The sequence below is a fragment of the Phocoena sinus genome, chromosome 2 (genome assembly GCF_008692025.1).
Source record: "Phocoena sinus isolate mPhoSin1 chromosome 2, mPhoSin1.pri, whole genome shotgun sequence".
Taxonomy (NCBI): domain Eukaryota; kingdom Metazoa; phylum Chordata; class Mammalia; order Artiodactyla; family Phocoenidae; genus Phocoena; species Phocoena sinus.
Genome location: NC_045764.1, coordinates 145,395,655 through 145,422,555, shown reverse-complemented (window position 1 = coordinate 145,422,555; position 26,901 = coordinate 145,395,655). Strand labels below are relative to the sequence as shown.

At 48.1% G+C, this 26,901-nt stretch overlaps 1 protein-coding gene across 3 annotated transcripts in view; it reads right to left on the bottom strand.

Moving 5' to 3' along the window:
* Positions 1-26,901, bottom strand: part of GALNT16 (polypeptide N-acetylgalactosaminyltransferase 16) — a 108,006-nt gene extending 81,105 nt beyond the window's left edge. For all 3 annotated transcript variants that reach the window (XM_032622345.1, XM_032622343.1, XM_032622344.1), the window contains exon 1: positions 24,625-26,901. In XM_032622345.1, coding sequence (XP_032478236.1) covers positions 24,625-24,801 — 177 coding nt within the window. In that variant the 5' untranslated portion in view covers positions 24,802-26,901. The remainder of the gene's footprint in view (positions 1-24,624) is intronic.

Below are 26,901 nucleotides of genomic sequence, written 5' to 3'. Positions count from 1 at the left end.
GTGGCCAAAGAGCCGACAGCCTTTCCTGGAGGAACTGAAGCAGGGGTTGGGTGGGAGAGAAGGAAGAGATGCAGGCCTCCATGGCCCCTGACAGCTCTGAGAAGTCAGGATGAGTCTAGTCCCGGGAGAGGGTCAGAGAGATGTTCAGCAAGGCAGGTGTGAGCACCCTGAGGCAGCAATCTATTTTTCCAAACCAGGAGGGGGCACGGCTGAGCGGAATCATTCTTTTTTTTTTTAAATTTTTGGCTGCTCTGGGTCATCGTTGCTGCGCGCGGTCTTTCTCTAGTTGTGGCGAGCGGGGGCTACTCTTCGTTGCAGTGCGCGGGCTTCTCTTGTTGCAGAGCGTGGGCTCTAGGCGCGCAAGCTTCAGTAGTTGTGGTGCGTGGGCTCAGTAGTTGTGGCTCTCAGGCTTCGTTGCTCCACGGCATGTGGGATCTTTCCAGACCAGGGCTCGAACCTGTGTCCCTTGCATTGGCAGGTGGATTCTAAACCACTGCGCCACCAGGGAAGCCCTGATCATTCTTCTTAGGTCTGTCTGGTATCTATCCACACCTCTGTCATCATGTATTCTCCCGCCTGACTGTAAGCACCTTGAGGACAGGGGCCAGGATACTGGTTCACCTTTGATTCCCTGGTACCCTGCACAGTTCTGGATGCATTGTAGGTGTTTAATGATTGTATCTTACGTGAGTGAAGACACAACACAGGGAAGCAGAGAAAACAGAGGGATAATAATAATAACAATCTGAACATAGCACTTACTTACTAAGTGCCAGGCACCATTCTAAGAGCACTACTTATAGTAAACAGTCAACTACCCTGTGATGTAGGTACTGAGACACAGACAGGTTAAGTAACTTGCCCAAGATCACACAGCTAATAACCAGTGAAGCTAGATTTAAACCCAAGGCAGTTAGACTTCAGGGTCCACGGTCTTAACTCCTGTGATGACCATCACCCCATCTTTCCTACCCTGGACAAGCTTCCTGGAGTATTACACCAAGCTCCTTACTCGCCTGAGCCCAAGAATCAAAACCTGTAAGAGGCCAAGTGTGAATCTGGCAGACGCTCCGATGTCCTGGCAACCAAGACACGGGTGATACGGCCCACAGAGGGCCAAGCTGTGAGCAAAGAAACAGCAGCCTTACCAATAATGGTCAGCTTCCCGCTGATTCGGTCGGTGTTTACTGGTAGGTTACGGGCACTCTCCGGCACAACGAGACAGACGTGCTCTTTGCTCTTAAGGAACTCAAGTGAAGGACATTAGCGATTCACCAGTTGTGATGTGCCTGCTCTATGCCACCCCCCGTGTGTATGGTATATCTCTTTTAATGTAGCCCTCATGACTAATTATGCCCACTGAACAGATGAAGAAACAGAGGCTTAGAGAGGTCAGGTCACTTGCCCCATGGTAACTACACGTATTTACAGGTAGCTGCACGGTAGGTCTTGCTCTGGTAGTACAGAAGGGAGCTCTCAGGTAAAGGGGGTGAGTTGGAGAGCAGTAAAGAACACGTAAACAAGATCATTTGCAGGAGTGATAAGTGTGGGGAAGGCAATAAAGCAAGGTAAAAGGCAGGAGAGATGAGCCAGTATGGTCAGCTCTGGGGTGGGGGTGGAGGCTCTCGGCAGAGGGGACCACCTGTACAAAGGACCTGGGGCAGAACAACTTGACTTCCTGATGTTAAGACAGGAGGGCAGTGTGGCTGGGGCGCAGTGAACAGGGGGAACATTAAGAGATCAATAAAGTAGGGGATTTGACCCTGGGCCTGGCTGACTTCAGGCCTGTGTGCTCCAACATACAACGTGTCCAAGCTGGTTGTGTGCAAAGGAACGATGCAAGGAATCGCCTCTAGAGGACAAGGGTGGTCCCAGGTTCCAAGCCCCTGTGAAGGGTGCTGACCTCATCATGCAGCTTGAATTGTCTGCATGTAAAGAAAAAAAAGCTACCAAGTGCAAACATAATCTTTATCAATTCTGATGTCTCTCAGAGGTCCTTTGGGGCAAACCACCACCACGTAACTTATGGAAAATCAATAGTCCTAACACCTGGTCTTTGACACGCTCTGTGTATGCAAGTACTCACCAGCAGGAAGTAACTTTAGAAGGAATATCATTTCTCTAATGACCATCGTGGTGGCTTGGGGTTTAGACGGGCCCTGGGAACAGGCTCAGCTGCTACCAACACCCCCATGCTGGGGCAGAGGACTGTGTCTGGAGTGATGGGGGACTTAGTGGGGCTCCCCAGGCCTGTGAAATATCGGGCCTCAGAAATGCCACAGGCCTGCGTCCTGAGAGAATAGAGTGCTGTCATTGTCTTGAGCAGTCAGGGCTCCCCGGGTCACGGGAGCATGTGGAGCCCAGGAGGATGGAGGGCTGGGCTGGTGTCCTGACCACACAGCCCTGTTCGCAACAAAGGAGAGCCCTTTCCACCTCCGGAGCTCACAGAAGCCTGCAAAGAGGGGAAGGCAGACAAGCAGGGCACAGGGGTCCACCAGGTTTGGAATCACCCCTCTTTTCCTCCCGCCTAATCTAGGGATTCAAGTGGGGGCTTCAAGTGAGACCTCCCAAACCTAACGAGTCTGGAGCTGCCATGGACTTCCCCTCTCCTGTATGAGTCTGTGGGGAGCATCCCCCTGCTGCATATCCCAGCACTGCAAAGGATTGGCCGCAACAGCAAACAGGTCGCTCGCTCTCTGAGCCATAGTATCTTCATCTGTCAAATGGAGACACTAACAGTCCCTAGCTCACAGAGTCAAGTCAGAGAACGTGGGTAAAGTTCTTTGCCCTGGGCCCATCATACCGGAGGCCCTGTAGGTTCAATCATCCCAGAATCAGTGCTCACCACATACCAGGCACCGTGGAGGTCAGGTACAAACGCTAACGCTGTCTGCTGGGTGTGCGGGATCAGCTAAGGAGGAGTAATCTCTAGCGTGATTGGGTTGATGACACAGTAGCAGGTGCCTGGGCCCTCGGGGAGTGGCGTGGGCATGGGGCGAAGGCTCCAAGTTTTCATTAGTCATGAGCAGCCCAAGCTGCTCTTTTTCTCCTGAACGCGGGTGACTGAAGCTGGACCTGCCTGCCCCTTTCTTTTCCTAAGAGTCACACTTATCACTGGCAGCTTTGGAACTAATTGCTGCAAAGGGTTGGGGGGGCTCCCTAAGGGCTGTATCCTCAGATTCTGCCCCAGAAGGAGGGAAGGGAGAAGGGAGGGTGAGACTCCTCCCAGGACTGATGACAGCCAGGCCCTCTCAGGAAATGGGAATAGCCTGGAGATAAAGAGCCTTTGGCCCCTGGGTTGGCCCCTGGGTTTGAATTTGTTCTGACCTCACTCCCCCACCTCTAGCTGCGGGGCCTTAGGCAAGTTACCCATTCAGTCAACCAGCGTCACCAGGGGCAGGCAATGTACCTGGTGCCTCAGCTCTCTTATCTGGTAAAAATAATAAGAATAGGAAAACAGTATGGCGGCTCCTCAAAATATTAAACATAGAATTACCATATGATGCAGCAATTCCATTTCTGGGTATGTACCTGGAAGAACTGAAATCAGGGTCTCGAAGAAATATCTGTATATCCATGTCCATAGCCGCGTCATTCACTGGAGCCAGAAGTTGGAAACAACCCAAGTGTCCGTCAACAAATGAATGGATAAGCAAAACGCGGTATATGCATACGAGAGAAAACGTTCAGCCTCAAAAAGGAAGGAAATTCTGCACTCCCTCTCGCGAGAGCACTGGAATCACAACCAACTGCTGAAAAATCATCGACAGGAAGACACTGGAACTCACCAAAAAAGGTACCCCACATCCAAAGACAAAGGAGAAGCCACAATGAGACGGCAGGAGGGGCGCAATCACAATAAAATCAAATCCCGTGACTGCTGGGTGAGTGACTCACAGACTGGAGAACACTTATACCACAGATGTCCACCCACTGGAGTGAAGGTTCTGAGCCCCACGTCAGGCTTCCCAACCTGGGGACCCAGCAACGGCAGGAGGAATTCCTAGAGAATCAGACTTTGAAGGCTAGCGGGATTTGACTGCAGGACTTCGACAGGACTGGGGGAAACAGAGACTCCACTCTTGGAGGGCACACACAAAGTAGTGTGCACATCGGGACCCAGGGGAAGGAGCAGTGACCCCATAGGTAGGTCTGGAGACTGAACCAGACCTACCTGCTAGCGTTGGGGGTTCTCCTGCAGAGGCGGGAGTGGCTGTGTCTCACCCTGAGGACAAGGACACTGGCAGCAGAAGTTCTGGGAAGTATTCCTAGGCGTGGGCCTTCCCAGAGTCCTCCATTAGCCCCAGCAAAGAGCTGGGGTACGCTTCAGCGTTGGGCCGCCTCAGGCCAAACAACCAACAGGGAGGGAACCCAGCCCCACCCATCAGCAGACAAGTGGATTAAAGTTTTACTGAGCTCTGCCCACCAGAGCAACAGCAAGCTCTACCCACCACCAGTCCCTCCCATCAGGAAACTTGCACAAGCCTCTTAGATAGCCTCATTCACCAGAGAGCAGACAGCAGAGGCAAGAAGAACTACAACCCTGCAGCCTGTGGAACAAAAACCACATTCACAGAAAGATAGACAAGATGAAAAGGCAGAGGGCTATGTACCAGTTGAAGGAAAAAGATAAGACCCCAGAAAAACAACTAAATGAAGTGGAGATAGGTAACCTTCCAGAAAAAGAATTCAGAATAACGACAGTGAAGATGATCCAGGACCTCGGAAAAACAATGGAGGCAAAGATCAAGAAGATGTAAGACATTTTTAGCAAAGACCTAGAAGAATTAAAGAACAAACAAACAGAGATGAACAATACAATAACTGAAGTGAAAACTACACTAGAGGGAATCAATACCAGAATAACTGAAGCAGAAGAACAGATAAGTGACCTGGAAGAGAGAATGGTGGGATTCACTGCTGTGGAACAGAATAAAGAAAACAGAATGAAAAGAAATGAAGACAGCCTAAGAGACCTCTAGGACAACATTAAATGCAACAACATTCACATTACAGGGGTCCCAGAAGCAGAAGAGAGAGAGAAAGGACGTGAGAAAATATTTGAAGAGATTATAGTCGAAAACTTCCCTTACATGGGAAAGGAAATAGCCACCAGAGTCCAGGAAGCACAGAAGAGTCCCAGACAGACAGGATAAACCCAAGGAGAAACATGCCGAGACACATAGTAATCAAATTGGCAAAAATTAAAGACAAAGAAAAATTATTGAAAGTAGCAAGAGAAAAACAACAAATAACATACAAGGGAAGTCCCATAAGGTTAACAGCTGGTTTCTCAGCAGAAAGTCTAAAAGCCAGAAGGGAATGGCATGACATATTTAAAGTGATGAAAGGGAAGAACCTACAACCAAGATTACTCTACCCGGCAAAGATCTCATTCAGATTCGACAGAGAAATCAAAAGCTTTACAGACCAGCAAAAGCTAAGAGAATTCAGCAGCACCAAACCAGCTGTACAACAAATGCTAAAGGAATTTCTCTAAGTGGGAAACACAAGAGAAGAAAAGGACCTACAAAAACAAACCCAAAACAATTAAGAAAATGGTCATAGGAACATACATATCAATAATTACCTTAAAAGTGAATGGATTAAATGCTCCCACCAAAAGACACAGGCTGGCTGAATGGATACAAAAACAAGACCCATCTATATGCTGTCCACAAAAGACCCACTTCAGACATAGGAACACATACAGACTGAAAGTGAGAAGATGGAAAAAGATATTCCACGCAAATGGAAATCAAAAGAAAGCTGGAGTAGCAATACTCATATCAGATAAAATAGACTTTAAAATAAAGAATGTTAAAAGAGACAAGGAAGGACACTACATAATGATCAAGGGATCAATCCAAGAAGAAGATATAACAATTATAAGTCTATATGCACCCAACATAGGAGCACCTCAATACATAAGGCAACTGCTAACAACTCTAAAAGAGGAAATCAACAGTAACACAATAATAGTGGGGGAGTTTAACACCTTGCTTACACCAACAGACATATCATCCATACAGAAAATTAATAAGGAAACACAAGAGTTAAATGACATAACAGACCAGATAGATTTCATTGATATTTATAGTACATTCCATCCAAAAAGAGCAGATTACACTTCTTGAGTGCACACAGAACATTCTCCAGGGTAGATCACATCTTGGGTCACAAATCAAGCCTCAGTAAATTTAACAAAATTGAAATCATATCAAGCATCTTTTCTGACCACAACACTAGGAGATTAGAAATGAATTACAGGGAAAAATAACTGCAAACACATGGAGCCTAAACACTATATTACGAAATAACCAAGAGATCACTGAAGAAATCAAAGAGGAAATCAAAAAATACCTAGAGACAAATGACAATGAAAACATGATGATCCAAAACCTATGGGATGCAACAAAAGCAGGTCTAAGAGGGAAGTTTATAGCAGTACAAGCCTACCTCAAGAAACAAGAAAAATCTCAAATAAACAACCTAACCTTACACCTAAAGGAACCAGAGAAAGAAAAAACAAAACCCAAAGTTAGCAGAAGGAAAGAAATCATAAATATCAGAGCAGAAATAAATGAAATAGAAATCAAGAAAACAATGGCAAAGATCAATAAAACTAAAAGCTGGTTCTTTGAGAAGATAAACAAAATTGATAAACCAGTAGCCAGACTCATCAAGAAAAAGAGGGAGAGAACTCAACTCAATAAAATTAGAAATGAAAAAGAAGTTACTACAGACACCGCGAAATACAAAGCATATTAAGAGACTACTACAAGCAACTCTATGCCAATAAATTGGACAACCTGGAAGAAATGGACAAATTCTTAGAAAGGTATAACCTCCAAGACCGAACCAGGAAGAAATAGAAAATATGAACAGACCAATCACAAGTAATGAAATTGAAACTGTGATTAAAAATCTTCCAACAAACAAAAGTCCAGGACCAGATGGCTTCACAGGTGAATTCTATCAAACGTTTAGACAAAAGCTAGCACCCATCCTTCTCAAACTCTTCCAAAAAACTGCAGAGGAAGGAACACACCCAAACTCATTCTATGAGGCCACATCACCCTGATACCAAAACCAGACACAGATACTACAGAAAAAGACAATCACAGACCAATATTACTCATGAATATAGCTGCAAAAATCCTCAACGAAATACTAGCAAACAGAATCCAACAACACATTAAAAGGATCATACACCATGATCAAGTAGGATTTATCCCAGGGATGCAAGGATCCTTCAATATATGCAAAACAATCCATGTGATACACCACATTAACAGACTGAAGAAGAAAAAACATATGATCATCTCAATAGATGCAGAAAAAGCTTTTTACAAAATTCAACACCAATTTATGATAAAAACTCTCCAGAAAGTGGGCATAGAAGGAACCTACCTCAATATAATAAAGGCCATATATGACAAACCCACAGCAAACATCATTCTCAATGGTGAAAAACTGAAAGCATTTCCTCTAAGATCAGGAACAAGACAAATGATGTCCACTCTCACCACTATTATTCAACAGAGTTTTGGAAGTGCTAGCCATGGCAATCAGAGAAGAAAATGAAATAAAAGGAATACAAATTGGAAAAGAAGTAAACCTGTCACTGTCTGCAGATGACATGATACTATACATAGAGAATCCTAAAGATGCCATCAGAAAAGTAGTAGAGGTAATCAATGAATCTGGTAAAGTTGCAGGATACAAAATTAATGCACAGAAATCTCTTGCATTCCTATACACTAATGATGAAAAATCTGAAAGAGAAATTAAGGAAATACTCCCCTTGACCACTGCAATTAAAGGAATAAAATACCTAGGAATAAATCTACCTAGCGAGACAAAAAACCTGCATGAAGAAAACTATAAGACACTGTTGAAAGAAATAAAAGATGATACAAACAGATGGAGAGATATACCATGTTTTTGGATTGGAAGAATCAACATTGTGAAAATGACTCTACTACCCAAAGCAATCTACAGATTCAATGCAATCCCTATCAAATTACCAATGGCATTTTTTACAGAACTAGAACCAAAAATCTTAAAATTTGTATGGAGACACAGAAGACCTGAATAGCCAAAGCCGTCTTGAAGGGAAAAAACCGAGCTGGAGGAATCAGACTCCCTGACTTCAGACCATACTACAAAGCTACAGTAATCAAGACAATATGGTACTGGCACGAAAACAGAAATATAGATCAATGGAACAGGAAAGAAAGCCCAGAGATAAACCCATTAGTTGACCTATGGTCAACTAATCTATGACAAAGGAGGCAAGGATATACAATGGAGAAAAGACAGTCTCTTCAATAAGTGGTGCTGGGAGAACTGGACAGCTACATGTGAAAGAATGAAATTAGAACACTCCCTAACACTATACACAAAAATAAACTCAAAATGGATTAGAGACCTAAATGTAAGACCAGCCACTATAAAACTCTTAGAGGAAAACATACAAAGAACACTCTTTGACATAAATCACCGCAGGATTTTTTTTGATCCCCCTCCTAGAGTAATGGAAATAAAAACAAAAATAAACAAATGGGACCTAATGAAACTTAAAAGCTTTTGCAGAGCAAAGGAAACTACAAACAAGACAAAAAGACAACCCTCAGAATGGGAGAAAATATTTGCTAACGAATCAATGGACAAAGGATTAATCTGGAAAATATATAAACAGCTCATGCAGCTCAATATTAAAAAAACAGACAGCGGAATCCAAAAATGGGCAGAAGACCTAAATAGACATTTCTCCAAAGAAGACATACAGATGGCCAAGAAGCACATGAAAAGCTGCTCAACATCACTAATTAGTAGAGAAATGCAAATCAAAACTACAATGAGGTATCACCTCACACCAGGTAGAATGGGCATCATCAGACAATCTACCAACAACAAATGCTGGAGAGGGTGTGGAGAAAAGGGAACCCGCTTGCACTGTTGGTGGGAATGTAAATTGATACAGCCACTGTGGAGAACAGTACGGAGCTTCCTTAAAGAAACTGAAAATAGAATTACCATATGACCCAGCAATCCCACTACTGGGCATATACCCAGAGAAAACCATAATTCAAAAAGACACATGCACCCCAATGTTCACTGCAGCACCATCTTCGATAGCCAGGTCATGGAAGCAACCTAAATGCCCATCGACAGACGAATGGATAAAGAAGATGTGGTATATACATACAATGGAATATTACTCAGCCATGAAAAGGGACGCAATTTGGTCATTTGTAGAGACATGGATGGATCTAGAGACTGTCATACAGAGTGAAATAAGTCAGAAAAAGAAAAACAAATATCGTATATTAATGCACATATGTGGAACCTAGAAAAATGGTACAGATGAACTGGTTTGCAGGGCAAAAATTGCAACACAGATGTAGAGAACAAACGTATGGACACCAAGGGGGGAAAGTGGCAGGGGTAGGGGTGTGTGTGTGATGAACTGGGAGATTGGGATTGACATATATACACTAATGTGTATAAAATGGATAACTAATAAGAACCTGCTGTATAAAAAATTAAAATAAAACTCAAAAATTAAAACAAAAACAAAACAAAAAAAAGGAAGGAAATTCTGACATATGCTATAAAATGGAGGAACCTTGAGGACACTATGCTAAGTGAAATAAGCCAGTCACAAAAAGACAAATACTGTATGATTCCACTTATAGGAGGTACCTAGAGGAGGCACATTCATTGAGACAGAAAGTAGAATGGTGCTTTCCAAGGGCTGGCAGGAAGAGAGAGTTAGTGTTTAATGGGTGCAGAGTTTGAGTCTACAATGATGGAGGTGCTCTGGAGACGGATGGTGGCGACACTTGGACAACAGTGTGAATGTACTTAATGCCACTGTGTACATTTTTAAATGGTTTATATGGTAAAGTTTATGTTATGTGTATTTTACTGCAATTAAACATAGGAAAATAAGAAGAAGAAATCAATATTAGGCATCAATATTGCCACTTCTGTTACCCAGGGAAAGCAGCACCCCTGGGAGTAAAAGTGGACCATTCTAGGCTGAGCTCTCCTGTAGTCAGTGAGACTTGGGAACAGAACGAATGCTCGGCTAAGGGTGGAATCCCAGGGTCTTCCCCCACCCACCCAGTCTCATTCTTGACCTACCCCCCACCCCCCATTCCAGGCTACAACCTTAGAAAATTACCTGGAATTGGGCATAGCATTCAATGCTTTTGCTCAGGCCACACCTCCTGCCTGATATTCCTTTCTCTCCATGTTCAGCCAGCATATGCTCATCTTTAAAGTCTTGGCCACCAAAAGCCCTAAATAGACATTTCCCCAAAGAAGACATACAGATGGCCAACAGGCACATGAAAAGTTGCTCAACACTGCTAATTATTAGAGACATGCAAATCAAAACTACAATGAGAACGGCCATCATTAAAAAGTCTACAAATAACAAACGCTGGAGAGGGTGTGGAGAAAAGGGAACCCTCCAACACTGTTGGTGGGAATGTAAGTTGGTGCAGCCACTATGGAAAACAGTATGGAGGTGTCTCAGAAAACTAAAAATAGAGTTGCCATATGATCCAGCAATCCCACTCCTGGGCATATATCCGGACCAAACTGTAATTCAAATAGATACGTGCACCCCTATGTTCATAGCAGCTCTATTCACAACAGCCAAGACATGGAAACAACCCAAGTGTCCATCAACAGATGAATGGATAAAGAAGATGTGGTGTATATATACAATGGAATACTACTCAGCCATAAAAAGATTTAAATGCCATTTGCAGCAACATGGATAGACCTAAAGATTATCATACTAAGTGAAGTAAGTCAGAAAGAAAAAGGCAAATATCGTATGATATCACTTGTATGTGAAATCTAAAATACGACACAAATGAACTTATCTACGAAACAGAAACAGACTCACAGATGTAGACTTGTGGTTGTCAAGGGGTTGGGGGGGAGGAGGGATGGATTGGGAATTTGGGATTAGCAGATGCAAATTATTATATATAGAATGGATAAACAACAAGGTCCTACTGTATAGCACAGGGAACTTTATTCAATATCCTGATATACCATAATGGAAGAGAATATAAAAAAGAATGTATATATATGTAATAAAAATTTTTAATTGAAGTTGTCTTGTGAAATAAATAAATAAATAAAGTCTCAGCCACATCATCACCCTCTCAGTGAGGGAGGCAAAGACTTTGCTCTACTCAGCACATGCCCTGTGATGGCACCCACAGACTTCCCCACCCTCATCAGCTCCCTTCCAAGCCCAAGCAACTAGAGAGCAGGAGCCGGGGCTCATTCACCTTTGCACCCCAACTTCTAGTTCAGCGCTTGTCACATACTAGAAAACAAATGCCTTCTGAGTGGAAATGTACACAACATTTATTGTGCTCACCGTGGATGCTGCTTTGAGAGCTTTACGTGCAGTCACTCATCATAACAATTCAAAAAGGTAAATACCACTGTTATCTAGGGCTGGGATTAGTGTGAGAGAAGTGAGGAACTCAGGTGCAAAATGTAAAGGGACACCAAAAAAATTCAGGAATTAACATAGATTATATTTTACTGAAATATTTTCTTTTTTTTTTTTGCGGTACGCGGGCCTCTCACTGTTGTGGCCTCTCCCGTTGCGGAGCACAGGCTCCGGACGCGCAGGCTCAGCGGCCATGGCTCACGGGCCCAGCCGCTCCGCGGCATATGGGATCCTCCCGGACCGGGACACGAACCCGTGTCCCCTGCATCGGCAGGCGGACTCTCAACCACTGCGCCACCAGGGAAGCCCTGAAATATTTTCTTAAATCAAATATTAAAATTTTAAAGACAGGATCCAGCCCTGCACTTACAGCGCTCACCTCGCTCACCTCACCCTAATCCCAGCCCTATCAGATTATGTCTTTATTTTTTGATATTTTATTCAACAACTCCATTTCCAGGTATTTATTCAACAACTCCATTTCCAGGTATTTATCTAAGGAATTAATCAAGGCTATGTGTAAAGATTTACCTGCAAGGATATTCATTGTTGTGTTGTTCACGAAAATAAAAAACAGGAGAACATTTGGTTGAACCATATGAAACTGCGAACATTTGACTATTTTTCACCTAAAAAGAACAGTTTCATATTGTTCAGTCTAATGTAAATATCCATCATTTATGAACTGTGATTATATAATCTATGGAACATTCACCCACTGAAATTCTAGGCAGCCATTAAAAAATATTTGGAAGAAGACAATGACATAGAAAGGTCACATAGAAAGATAAAGTGTTATATGAAAAGAACCAGGTACAAAGCAGGATAAAATGTAAGATTTCACTAAGAAAAATCCACCAAAAAAGATCTGAATTGATTATTCACCAAAATGTTAACAGTGGTAAGCCTGAACGGTGGGTTTTAGGGTGATTTTCAGGTCCTTTTTGATTTCCCATCTCTTGTATATTAAACATGTACCATGTCCAAAGGGAGAAAAAAGAACATTCCTCTGCACATCTGACTCAATACAAGCCTCATCCCTGCTTCTTCAAAGTGGTCAATGTCTTAAAGCATATCTTTCTTTTTATTTACTTATTTAGGCTGCGCCGGGTCTTAGTTGTGGCACGCGGGATCTTTTAGTTGCAGCATGCAGACTTCTTAGTTGCAGCATGCATGTGGGATCTACTTCCCCGACCAGGAATTGAACCCAGTCCCCCTGCATTGGGAGTGCGGAGTCTTACCCTTTGGACCACAAGGAAGTCCCAAAGCATGTGTTTTAAGCGGAGAAAACCGCTCAGATAAGGCAGCTTCATCAATGCAGGATCAGTAAATACAATGTACATGTTCTACAGTCCCATTACTTGCCCTTTACAGACATGGCTAATCAACTGCCTGTTTCCCACTCAGTCTGGATGCAGTTTCAGAATCCTTCTCACCACAGTGCTCCAGGACACCACTTCCACAGGTTCTGAGTTGGCAGTAGAGCTGAGACCTATTTGTCATTCTGGCTCTAACAGGACAAAGACAAAACACCAAAAGCAACAGACTGGAACTAATCCCTCTAGTTTCCAAGGGAGTAAAAAGGCTCCCTGCCTCCACTGCTCTTACCTCTCCTCCAAGCAAGAGAAGAAGGCACTTTTTTATTTTTCAATTATACCTCAATTTTATTTTTATTTGAATTTTTGAATTTATTTTACTTTTTTTTTTTTTTTTTTTTTTTTTTGCGGTACGTAGGCTCTCACTATTGTGGCCTCTCCCGCTGCGGAGCACAGGCTCCGGACGCTCAGGCTCAGCGGCCATGGCTCACGGGCCCAGCCGCTCTGTGGCATGTGGGATCTTCCCAGACCGGGGCACGAACCCATGTCCCCTGCATCGGCAGGCGGACTCTCAACCACTACGCCACCAGGGAGGCCCTATTTTACTTATTTTTTAAACAGCAGGCTTTTATTAATTATCTATTTTATACATATTAGTGTATATATATCAATCCCAATCTCCCAGTTCATCCCACCACCACCACCCCGCCCTGCCAGTTTCCTCTCTTGGTGTCCATACGTTTGTTCTCTACATCTGTATCTCTATTTCTGCCTTGCAAACTGGTTCATCTGTACCATTTTTCTAGATCCATATATATGTGTTAATATACAATATTTGTTTTTCTCTTTCTGACTTACTTCACTCTGTATGACAGTCTCTAGATCCATCCACGTCTCTACAAATGACCCAATTTCATCCCTTTTTATGGCTGAGTAATATTCCATTGTATGTATGTACCACATCTTCTTTATCCATTTGTCTGTCGATGGGCATTTAGGTTGCTTCCATGACCTGGCTATTGTAAATAGTGCTGCAGTGAACATTGGGGTGCATGTGTCTTTTTGAATTATGGTTTTCTCTGGGTATATGCCCAGTAGTGGGATTGCTGGGTCATATGGTAATTCTATTTTTAGTTTTTTAAGGAAGCTCCGTACTGTTCTCCACAGTGGCTGTATCAATTTATATTCCCACCAACAGTGCAAGAGGGTTCCCTTTTCTCCACACCCTCTCCAGCATTTGTTGTTTGTAGATTTTCTGATGATGCCCATTCTAACTGGTGTGAGGTGATACCTCATTGTAGTTTTGATTTGCATTTCTCTACTAATTAGTGATGTTGAGCAGCTTTTCATGTGCTTCTTGGCCATCTGTATGTCTAGAAAGGACTTTGTTTTTTTGTTTGGGTTTATTTATTTATTTTTGTCTGCTTTTGGTTCTTCGTTGCTGTGCACGGCTTTCTCTAGTTGTGGCGAGCAGGGGCTACTCTTCATTGCAGTGTGCAGGCTTCTCACTGCAGTGGCTTCCCTTGTTGTGGAGCATGCGCTCTAGGTGTGGGCACTCAGTAGTTGTGGCTTGCGGGCTTAGTTGCTCCGCGGCATGTGGGATCTTCCCAGACCAGGGCTCAAACCCGTGTCCCCTGCATTGGCAGGCAGATTCTTAACTACTGCGCCACCAGGGAAGCCCTTGAAGGGACTTTAAAAAGAGAAGACACTGAAAGAAAACATTGACCTTGGTTTTAATGATGGTATAAGGATGAGGGCCCAGACTGGGAGGTGTCTGTGCCCATAGATAATGGTGAATTAGGAACTAAAGACTCAGCAGCAGCTGGACCAGAAAGTACTCATCTTGAAGTCAAGGTAAGCTAGGAACATAGCCACATTCTTTACTTTATATATAACCTTCTGCTGACAACCTCCTAGCGCTTTAGAAAGGGGTCATGAACACATGTAAGGACGAGCGACATCTGAAGAAACAGGATACAAGCCACATATATAATTTTAAAATTTCTAGTGGCCGCATTAGAAAAAGGAAAAAAACAGGTAAAATTAATTTTAATAATATATTTTATTTAGCCCAATATATCCAAATATTTCAACACAGAATATAAAAAATATTAGTAAAGTATTTTAATTCTTTTTTGTACTAAGTGTCTGAAATCCAGTATGTACTTTACACTCATAGCACATTTCTTTCTTTCTTTCTTTCTTTTTAAAATTATTTTTTGGCTGCTTTGGGTCTTCATTGCCGCGTGCAGGCTTTCTCTAGTTGAGGCGAGAGGGGGCTACTCTTCACTGCAGTGCACGGGCTTCTCATTGCAGTGGCTTCTCTTGTTGCGAAGTACAGGCTCTAGGCGCGTGGGCTTCAGTAGCTGCAGCACTTGGGCTCAGCAGTTGTGTCTTGCGGGCCCTAGAGCGCACGCTCAGTAGCTGTGGAGCACGGGCTTAGTTGCTCCGCAGCATGTGGGATCCCCCCGGAACCAGGGATTGAACCCGTGTCCCCTGCATTGGCAGGTGGACTCCCAACCAGTTCGCCACCAGGGAAGTCTGCACATTTCAATTAAGATACTAAATTTTCAGGACTTCCCTGGTGACACAGTGGGTAAGACTCTGCGCTCCCAATGCAGGAGGCCGGGTTCGATCCCTGGTCAGGGAACTAGATCCTACATGCATGCCGCAAGTAAGAGTTCGCATGCCACAACTAAGGAGCCCATGAAGCCGCAACCAAGGAGCCCACAAAATTGCAACTAAGGAGCCCCCCTATTGCAACTAAGACCCAGTGTAACCAAATAAATAAATATTTTAAAAATCAAATTTAAAAAAAGATACTAAATTTTCACCCGAAATATTTTATCTATATTGAGATTTCATAAAATTTACAGCTGAAAATGTAGATTCCATATACTGAAGTTCTTCTAAACACTCCTAGAAGTTTTCCAATAACTGACATGGGTGTCTGCTTTTAAATTTAAATAATTAAAATTAAATAAAATGAAACATTCAGTTTCTTCTGTTGCACTAGCCACGTTTCAAGTACCCAATAGCCACATGGGGCTGGTGGCTGCTGACCTTGGTCAGTGCAGGTCTGGACCCTGCAGGGCTCTCCCTACCTGTGGGCAGCTGCCATCTCCCATCAGAGCCCCTGTGACTATGTTCAGGGAACCCATGGCCTGGCTCTTCTGAACACGCCTGCTCAGGTGTGGGCCTCACAACCGGTTTCATTCACTGACCAGGCCCCTTCTTACTCTCTCAGCTTGGCTTGCTCTCAGATTTGTCCCAGCACAGGTGTTCAGATCTCCCAGGCTCCAGGCTCTGCAGTTCTTGGGCTAGTCCACCCCAACCTGGCTCTGTGCCCCTGCCGAGGTGTGGTTCAGGGACACTGCTTGGCTGGAAGGGTTGTCTAGGTGATGCTGTGTTTCTGCTTTGCAAAAAACCAGGGGTGGGCAATTTGGGGGTTCATCCAGGGGCAAGTCATTTCCTTTTGGTGTTTTGGGAGAAGGCCCTTGCCATTTTCATGCCCATACAAGGTGTCACCAAGATGGTACTAAAACGTTACTATGGGCACCTCTGCTCCTATCTGGAGTCCCTCTTGGCCTGTGGCTCCAAAAGGTCCTCCATCGCCTTCCCTGGTCTCTGTAGGGTGCGCTCTGTCCCTTGGTTCCCTTTCTTCCTCTGTCCTCTTGGGTTGGTGAACTATCTGGGGGCTGTGGCTCAGTCCTACCACTTTACTCCTTCAACCCACCAGCACCACAGCAGACATCACTAATCAATCACAGTTTCTTTCTCCTTGAGCCTCAGGCTGGGCTCTACCCCAAACGCTGGGATGATGCCTCCAGCCTCCCATACGCCCCGCCAGCTGTCCCCCAGCACCCAGTAAGGGATTTCACAGGAAGGGGAAAAGATGGCTTCCAAGCAAAGAATCTGGTCGCAGACTTATGAGGCAGCAGAAGCTAAGCCCCCTGGAACTGACTTGGCCACTTTGGAAGGCGACATAGGTTCCCTCTGGCATCAAGGCCAGACCCTCTTGAAATTAAAGACCTTGAAATGTCAGAAGCCCTCCCCAGCAGTTAGTTTAAAGAAGCTAAAAGCCGGAGCTGCTGTAAGAAGATAAAGGGATGGAAATCTGAAGTCTGAAAAGCGGTGTCTAAAAGGGCATGACTGACAGGGCTCTGGGACTGAAGGTGTGTGACCTGAACCACAAAAATAGAGTGGCTGCAGCTTGCCGGCCACATGAAGCCCCATCATACCAGTCTCCTGGGCACTGGGAAATCCACGAAACATCAGTGCACATGGCCTCAGACAGGCCCAGGCAGAGCCCACTTCCAGAAAGCAGCTCCTCTCACCCACCTCCCGCCTGAACAAAAAGCTGTGTGGGGTCGTTGATTCTGCCAGGCCTCAGGTGTCCACCCAGGCATAGGTGCCCACCTCCCTGTCTGTGGGAAGGCCCTGGATGCTTCAGCCTCCAGGGTCTGTTTGTACAGAAGAGAGCAGGAAAGGGCAAGAATTCCAAGTTCCTGCATTGCCAGAAAACATCCTTTCCGGAGTCCCGAATGCACCTGAAGAGAACACGAACCAGACAAAGAAACAAAGGGGTGCTGGATCAGGTACCAGCGCACAGAGGAATTCCCCTTCCTGCACAAAACTCTCCCCCAGAGCAGTCTCCCGTCCTGCCCTACTCCAATATTTAAACAAGGGCTCCGTTATCTTTTGTCTTTTAAATCTCTTCAGGCACTAGCACCCTCTGTTCCCCCTTACCTCTCTGTCTCTGTCTCTCTCTCTGTCTCTCTCTCTCTGTCTCTCTCTCTCTCTCTCTCTCTCACACACACACACACACACACACACACACCCACACACAGGACACACAAGTACCTCACTGATCTCACATTGTGGGGAAACGAAGTGTTCCAGCCATAGAGCATTTTTCAAAGAACCTAGTTACCTCTTTAAGAACCAACACTTACTAATATATCTGACGACACTGCTGGAAATCTTTCTGAACTGAATGACATAAGCTCCCTGACATCCCAAGCCAGTAAACTGAATGTAATTGATCACTTCCTGATGACTCAGGAACATGTTTCTGAGCCCATCTTTGCCATGACCTACAAGGCCTAATGATCTGGGCTTTCACCTTGGGCCACTTTTACCCTTGCTTACCCTGTAGAGATAGTTGCCCTGGGCTTTGGCTGTCTGGTACACTGTCTCCCTAGATGTCTGCATGGCTCACTCTTCCCATTCATGCTGCAGCTCAAACACCATCTTATCCAACAAGCCTTTTCTGGCCATCCTTCTCTCATCTTTCCGTCCCCTTTTGCCACTTTATTTTCATAGCGTTTGCCATCACCTAACACACTGTATATCTATTTATGGTCTGTCTCCCCCACTAGGATGTGAGCTCTTTGAGAGCAGGGATTTTGCCTGTTTTGTTATCCCCAGAGCCTATAACAGTCCTGGCACACAGTAGGTACTCAGTAAATAATTGTCAAGTGAAGGAATAAACGATGCCTTCAGCACTTCTGACCAGTGTGTACCTGTGGGAGGGGGGCTGCTCCAACCTCACATGGCTGGTTGGTCCTTTGCTGTCACCTGTCACTTCTCAGTGTATCAGCAGCTCCTAGCTCTGTCCTCATCTTGCTTCTTTTAATCTACTGTATATGTAACCTATGAAAACCTGAAGGTTACCAGGAGATGGACAACCTTCTGAACTCCTTAAACTGATTTTTACAAAAAGTGTGGATTTCGGGGACTTCCCTGGCAGTCCAGTGGTTAAGACTGTGAGCTTCTACTGCAGAGGGCACGGGTTCGATGTCTGGTCGAGAAACTAAGATCCCACATGCCTCGCGAAGAGGCCAAAAAAAGCGGATTACTAGGCTGTGGCCTAATTCCACGCCTGTCTTCTGAATAAAGTCCAAGAGCTTGAGACTATGAATTCTCTACTCAGGGGTCATTGCAGATTGTTGCAAAGTCCTTCTGGTCTTCCCGGATTGTTGAGAGTCTGAAGTCCACCCAGAGACACTCCTGCACATGTGTCTGCATGCCTCCCAGACACGCACAAATACAATGGAATTCTCCTTCAGCAGAAGGTGAGCTGCGTCACTCCATCAGACAGTGTTTCAAGAGAAGAGAACGGGGTGGGTTTGGTACAGTTTATTCCTTATGAGAACTGGTTTCATGCTCTTCCGAACACAAGTGGTCTGGTCTTTGTACACCTCACCCCCGGCCTTATTCTCCTTAATCCAAGCACCATCAGACCACGAGCCCTGGCTTGGGGCCACCTCACTTTTGTAGGAATGGGTCCAAAAGGTCAAAGTTGGTTTGAGCTGGGAGGGACCTTGGAGATCCTCTAGTTCAACCCTCATCTGACAGATGAGGAAACTAAGACCCCGAAAGTGGAAGTGACTCACTTATGGAAACACAGCCCCTTGGGAGCAGGGTTCAGCCTAGAAGGGGGATCACTTGGCCTTCATTCTGCCTCCTCTTTCTATCCCTTCACCTCCTCATCCCTGGCAGCCAACATCCGTTTCCATCCTGAGCCGTTTCCTTCTGACTGGACCTGGCCTAGCCAGGGCCTGGGTGAATCTCAACGTCAGGGCCCACAATTCGGAGCATGTTAAGAGATGTGGTCACCGCCCCCCCCCCAACCCCTGTGCTCTGAGACAGCGTTGTCCTCATCTCCACGGAGCCACACCTCACTTCACGGAATGGCAAGGAAGTGGCACTGGTGCCCTTAAGCTAAACTTGCAGCTCTTCCTAATAGGTCCAGAAAAGTGGAAAGGTCATACCTGGGGCAGACTTGCCTCGGTGTCTCCCCAGCTGTGGCCTGAGCCTTATCTTGCCTACAGAGTGTAATGATGGCTCCCTCTGTCCCCAAACACCCCTTGTCTGCCACTCCTACCGGTTCTGAAATGTTCACAGAAGTCCTCCGGTGGCCTTACTGTCTCTAACCAGATACTGGCAAAGGGTGTGGCTGAAATTCAGGGTGTTGGGGAGCCAGGCAGGCCTGAGCTTCAGCCTCCTCCATTAACACAGCTCAGGGGCACTGCCAGCCGGCACCGCCCTGGAAAGCAATGGGCAAGGCCCCGGGACGCAGGACAGGCCACCTGGAAACTCTCCCCAGGCTGGATGAGGGAAATAGAAGTGGTATATGGGAAGGTCAGACTCAAGGGGCCTCAGGTGGGTGGAAAACATTTGTGGGCCTCGTTCTGGGGAGCAGGAAAGAGCCTGAAGACCAGCACTTCCGGCTTTGCAGCCTTGCCTCTGACCAGCCTTGGCCCCCTCTCCTTCCCTGTTTGGCAGCTCCAAAGGAACAGGGAGGGGACAGCACTGTGGCAGTTATGGGTTTCTTTTTCATCACCCTCCTCCCTGGTCTCAGTGTGTTCAGCCAGCCTTGCTTCCCAGGGCGCCAGGTCTCTTGCAGTATAATAATTGGGCCCTATTTCAAACTCGGTTACAGAGCTGCCTAACATCTTCCGACACAGTCAGGACCACGGGCCTTTTTTTCCTCCTCCCACTGCTGCTGGACGAAAGCGCTGACCTGGCCACAGGGAGTGTGAAGAGAAACGCTGGTCAGCCTTTGGACCATTCCAGTGACAGCTCAGTGAGAAAGTGTTGCTTCTGGTAAAAACAAATCTCTCTCCCTGCAACTTTTACCCACTAGCCCCAGTTCCATTCCTTGGAACCCTACAGAGTAATTCAGGGATGGGAAATCAAGCCCTTTCAGTTCAGACACTTTGGCAAAGGGAACTGGGGGTGTCTGTGGGGCAAAGAGAACTGGGCACCTACACAAATTAAATATAATTTAATTCATATTTATTTTAATTGAAGCCTCTGCTCTCAGAGAACAGTGCTGGAAAAGCCACCTTCTTTGTTCCCTTCTACTAGGTAAGTGGGGATCCCCGTGCGGCCTCAGGGGTTACTACAGGACCAACTCTGGACAGGGGTATCCCTCCGCTAGCCATAAATCTCACAACACCATTCAAAAGAACTCTCTTAAAGCCATTTATTTGCTTCTAGAAAGGAAGTTATCATCAGCTTATCCAAGGATCAACACACCTAACAAACCATTTCACACACATTTATTTATTTATTTATTTGGCCACACCGTGAGGCTTGTGGGCTCTTAGTTCCCCAACCAGGGATCGAACCCGTGCCCTGCGCAGTGAAAGCGCAGAGTCCTAACCACTGGACCACCAGGGAATTTCCCTCACCCAAATTTAACATATAAAATACCCAGGGTCCAGAGACGTAAGTTTTTGTCCATGCTCACTCAGCAGTATCCCAACTGTGGGATAAAAAACTCCAGTTTAGGAAAACTCTTGCCTAAAACGTTCATGGTTTCAAATAGGAGACATTGCAAATGACTACACCTATCCTGAAAATACCCACAATGGACAGTCTTTTAAAAATATGTCTGTAAAGTGAAATTCCATGTAACACCTTAGCATCCCACCCATGCCTATTAGAGAATTAGCATATGGAAAACCAAACCAATCACAAATGTTCTTCCCGACTGTGAGTCCTAAAGACTGAAGGCCAGCTGTGTCTGCTCCACCTCCTGCTTTGGCTGCAGTCCAGAGCCAGCGAGCATCAATGTAGATTCAAATGGATATCCCCAAATCCACTGCCTTGCCCATAACGTACAGCATGGAAAAATCACAAACCCTGCCACATCATAAGCAGCCATTTATGGATGAAGTCAGTATCTCCCTTTAGTTCTACAGATTCTATAACCAATTTTTCACATCAAAATTTATGACACACGGGCTGACAACAGGACAGAATATTAAAAATTAGGACCTCCCTGAGATATCTGGGCCATACGGTTGCCATGCCGACACCCTGCAATGCCAAACAGTTGCCTCCAAGGTCCAGAAACAACTTGGCTGGCTTGGAATCACCCAGACATTGTGAAGACGGAGCTGCCTCCTGGCCCAGGCTGTTATGCAGACCCTCCCTTTTCCAGCTCAGCTCTCTGATTCCCCAGGGGAGTGATGATGATGCTTGTCTGAATTTTCTCAGCCTCTGTCAGCCGGACTAGCCACATCATTCCCTAAGAATCTGAAAATCCACATGCAGCGTGTTCTGGTCCAACTAGACAGAGACGTGTTCTGGAATGGCAAGAAGACCAGTGAGAGGTTAACCACAGATTTCAAAGAGAAATTAAATCTTCAGCTGCACCTGCCCCTTTTAAGTTGAACAAAGGGTTTACCTCCCAGAGAAGCTGAACACACATTCCCCTGGCTCTCTAGTTATAGTCAGCTGGAGCTGGAATAAAGTATTAGTGGGATATGAAGCTTGGATCATTGCTCCCAGAGTTGGGCAGAAATCCTTCTTCACTCGTGTAACAGTACTTATTAAGTCTTGCTGTGCTCATCAAGGTGGGGATGCAAGAAGCTTCCTGCATTGTCCCTGCATGATAGCTTCCATTCAGTGAGGAGACAGGCCGATGACTGAAAGTCCCACTGAAGCGAAATACCCCGAATATGGGAATACAATGCAAGACTGTGTCAAAGGCAGGGTGTCACTGGGGATCAATGCCTATGGAACAGACATTCAGGGCTTAAAGCCTAAGAACAACGAGGGAGCTGGCTATGCCCCGAGTGGCCAGAGGAGGCTCGCGGCTCACTCCCAGGAACTTCCACTCTCCCTCTCTTCCTGCACCTCCATTCCTGGCTCCCCGATACTCCTTCACACTTTAAACTTACTCGGCTTCCAGTTCACAGCCCTCTTCTAATCTGCAGTAAGTCAAACCCCACGGGAACAGGGAGAGGGTCGAGAGGATGTTCACTGCAGCCCCCATGACCTGCCATTGCCACCCCCCAAAACGAGTGCCGCCCACCTCCAGCAATGCCCCCCCCCAAGCCCCCAGCACCATTCCCAGGCTCTCAGTCTGAGTGGCGTTCCCGGATTCTGAAGCAGAGGCACCCGTGATGAGACCAGCCTCAGGCTTTGAGCAGCAGTTAGTATCTCTGTGCTCTTCCCTTCCATTCCCCCTCCTCTCTCCCCTCCTCCTCTTCCAGCTCAGACCCTCCTTCCATCACGTCACCACAGAGAAGGACAGAACATCTGGGCAGCCTGCCTCTCCCCTGCCACTCCAGGCCCGCCTACCCTGGACCAGAGCTGGCCCTCTCAGAGCGTAAGAACAGGGCAGCTTGGATGAGTCCCTGCTGTGGAAGCTCCCTGCGGGTATGGGGCCATTCCTGGTTTGCCCAGTTCCGACTTGAATCTGTCCACCTAGATCCCAACATTCTGGGGTCTTTAACACAGGAGGCTTTCCCTCATCAGCCTTTCCGTCCAAATATCCACAAGTGCTTTGGAAACAGTGTCTTAGTGGCAGGGACCCTCAGCCCAGAAGGGAACACTCCACCTAGTCAGGCTCACCCCGATAGAGCTCAACCAGACGGGGATCTGGCAGTGGGGGAGTGGGGCTGGGGAAAACCCACAAACTCCAAGGTCTCCTCAGGCAAAGCCTGGAAATATGGTTCTTTTGCAGGGGATTTTCACTTCTTTCCAGGTAGGTAACAAGAAAGGGAATCTAGGGCAGGATGGGACTACGAGAGCACTTCCACGCCTACAACTGCCACTACAAACAACACACCGTATTCCTGGGGCTCAGCTGCCTTGGCACAAAGATCTCAGAGTCTACTCCACACAAACCTTTGCCCTCCTGACCCTGCGCCTCTCCAGGAGCTCCTCACCCCTGCCTCCCCAGACCCAGATCTTTCAGAATGGCCACCCTGCTCCACTCCCCCACCCTCAGCCCCTCACTCTGCTCTCCTTCTTTCCGGCCCCCGCCGGCCAGGCTGCACCGGGCCCAGCAGTCTGTCCTGCGAGTCGGGTCGCCCAAGAGTCTCGCCCACCATCCACCCCCATCGGAAGACTGCGGCCCGCCTGAGCACGCCTCTCGCGGGTTCCAGAGCCTCCCGTCTCAACAGGTGCCCCTGACACACAGAGCCGGCTCCCGGGGCCCGGGCGGAGGCGGTGACAGGCACGCCCCAGCCCAGGTCCCCGGAGCGCCTGGGGGGCTCCCCCGCACCTCCGCCGTACCCCGCCGCCTTGGTTTCCCCGCTCGCATTGAGATCGCGGGGCTGACCTCGTGAGAGGCAATCTCCGAGCCTGGGCGCAGACACTGCTAGTTAGCGCGTCGTGATGGACTGGTGTTGGGGCGTGGGACGCCTTCAGGACGAGACCTTTCCCCGACCCGAAGAACCCCGGGGGTGATAGTGGGGAGTCCTCCGTGCCCCCCCAAAAAGCAGGTTCAAGTTGACCCGGGCTGAGAAGGGAGCTCAAAGTCCAGCAAGTCCCTAGCGACCCTGCCTCACCCAGCGCACCCACCCCACGTCCTTTGCCCCCGAGGGGCTGAAGGGGGGTGCGCACAACCACCTACGCGCTTAGCAGCGTGTGATTCCCACTGCCGGCTCGCCGCGCGCAAGGTCCAGCCGCCCTCGGGGGCGGGTGAGACGCGGACAACCCCTAGCCCTCGGCCCCCGGCCCCCGGCCCTCGGCCCCCGGCCCAGGCTGCGCAGCGCCCAGAGAGCCGCCACGTTCCCAGTCGCGCGTGCACACCGGGCCCACCAAACTTGCAGTACTTTCTCCCAACCCCCACCCGCTGTCACCCTCCCTCCACCCGTGCGCCCTGGCCCCGCTAGCCCGACAGAGGTTGCCATAACAACGGACAGGAATGCTCCAACGTATACAAAGCCGGCGGGGCGCGGCGGGCACGCAGCCCCCGGCCCGGCCTCTCGCCCTCTGCTGCCACGCGGGGCTAGGACGCGCGCCGCGGCTCCCCGGCCGGCCGCTCGGCTCGCAACGCGTACTCACAATGAGCGGGATGGTGCGGTCCTCCCGGAGCGGTTCCGGCCTCCCGCCGGCCCTCTGCGCGCCCCGGCCGCCGGAGGATGTTGCGTGGGCTCGGTTGTCCTGCCATAAGTAGTAGAAAGTGCCCAGGATCCAGGCTACGGTCAGAATGGCGATGGCATTGGCGCGGATCTTCCTCATGGTGGGCGGCTGGGCGCCCGGAGTAGGGGCCCGGGCCGGCGTGCTCTTGGAGCCGGGGCGGAGGCACTCGCAGCCTCAGCTGTTTGTTTTCGCTCGCCCCGGGCTGCTCAGTCCCGCAGAGCAGAAAAAGGAGAGAGGTGGGGGGTTGGGGGGGGGATAGGGAGAGACAGGAGCACGGAGCGATCCTCACGGTCCTAATGCCCTTCAGTCCGAGGCGCGCGCCTCCCGCGGGCGCCCATTCATTCGCGCGCAGAGCCCGCCCCCCGCTCCAGCCCCGGCCAGCTGCGGGGCCGCTGCGCCCCGGGAGAGGAGCGTAGCGGGTGCAAAGCGGCGCCGGAGGAAGGCCCGGCGAGGCAGACGCCCGCGGCGGAATGGCGACGGGCCAGAGCCAGTCTCGGCTCCAACGGCTGGGCGACCGAGCTCCTGGCGGCTGCCCGCGCGCGGCCCTGGTCTGTCCCGCCTACCTCCACCCACCCCCGGACCGAGCGGCCCTGAGTCACCGGTTGGAGATGCGCGACCCCGGCCCGGGCCCGCGCTGCGGAGCTGCCTTTCTGGACTGCGCTCTGAACTGCGCTCTGGAACAGGGTTTAAGGTGTGTTCGGCGTGTCTTTGGAAAGGGACGGCTGGGCGGGAGGAGAGTCTGGAGTTTGCACCGGAATCCTCCGCAGCCTAGGATTCCGAGCCGCCGGAGGTCCCGCCCCGAGGAGGGATTGGAAGCTGGTGCACTTGACATTCGAAGAGAGCGAAGGGGAAGAGACGCTGTTTCATAGCCAGTGAAAGGAGAATGGGGGTACAACCACCCCACCTCTTCCGTTGGCCTGGGGCTCCCAGCTTTCATGATGCTTCTTTCCACCCCGCCTCGTTGTCCCCTGGACAACCCTGGGGTATTATCATCACCATTTCATCAGGAAGAAGGGAGGCGGCCAGAGAGGCTGGAAGATTCGCTGGAGACCACACGACTAATGAGTGGGCAGAGCCCAGTCGAGAAACCACCTCTTCGTCTGCCACTTTGAACAAAGTGCAAAACACGGTGTTGAGAGACACGGACACAGAAATCATTGAGATTGTGCCCCAGCCCTGGTGGCACTGAGCATCTGATGTGAACTACTCTCACTCCGGGCAGAAGGCAAGGTGGGCTAAATTAGTTCTGGGAGATCAGCACAGTATCAGGGACAGAACAGACACTCAGATGTGAAATAAACAAACCAAGCAGGGATCACAGAGGAAAAATATTGTATTGCAAGGTGGTCTTAGGGGGAGGCTTCTCACAGAAGGTAGATAAATCCTTTGAATAAATTCTTAAGAGAGAGGAAAGGGAGGACAGGGCAGGATGTACTGCATGAACAGCATGAGAAAAGGTCCAGAGGATGAAAGTGCTTGATGTTTTCAAGGAAGGGATCTACCTGGCGGTGCCACGGCCCAGGATGCTGGGAAGTTATTGGTGGGAGTTGAAGTTGGTCAGGCCGGGCGAGTCTGGACTCAGGAGGCCCTTTTATGTGAGACACAGGGTTGTCAGGGTGTTTGCATCCTGCTGGTACTCCTGGGCACTGGCTCATCTGAAGGACCACATTAGGTCCCGGCCTCTGAATGAAGCTACTTCGGGAATCAGGCAGATGGTGAGGTCACAGTTCATGCTTTCTCCCAACCACCCCCATCAGCATTTCCCTGTTTCTCCAGCACTCAGGACTGAAGCACTTTTGTAATAGATGTTCCGTACGCTTCGGTTGGAGTGAAGTGAATTGAAGGAAGAAAACCTGAATGGGTTTTTTGCTGCAGAAAAGTCATTGTTTTAACTGCAATACCCTTTCCTCACTCAGAAGACTAACCACAAGGACAAGTCCAAAAATGGCCCTACCAAGAAAGTGACTCTAGAAAGAAGGGGACGCGTAAAAGAGGGCCTCACAAAGAAATCTATAAGAATAGCGGGGCGGGCTTCCCTGGTGGCGCAGTGGTTGAGAGTCTGCCTGCCGATGCAGGGGACACAGGTTCGTGCCCCGGTCCGGGAAGATCCCACATGCCGCGGAGTGGCTGGGCCCGTGAGCCATGGCCGCTGAGCCTGTGCATCCGGAGCCTGTGCTCCGCAACGGGAGAGGCCACAAC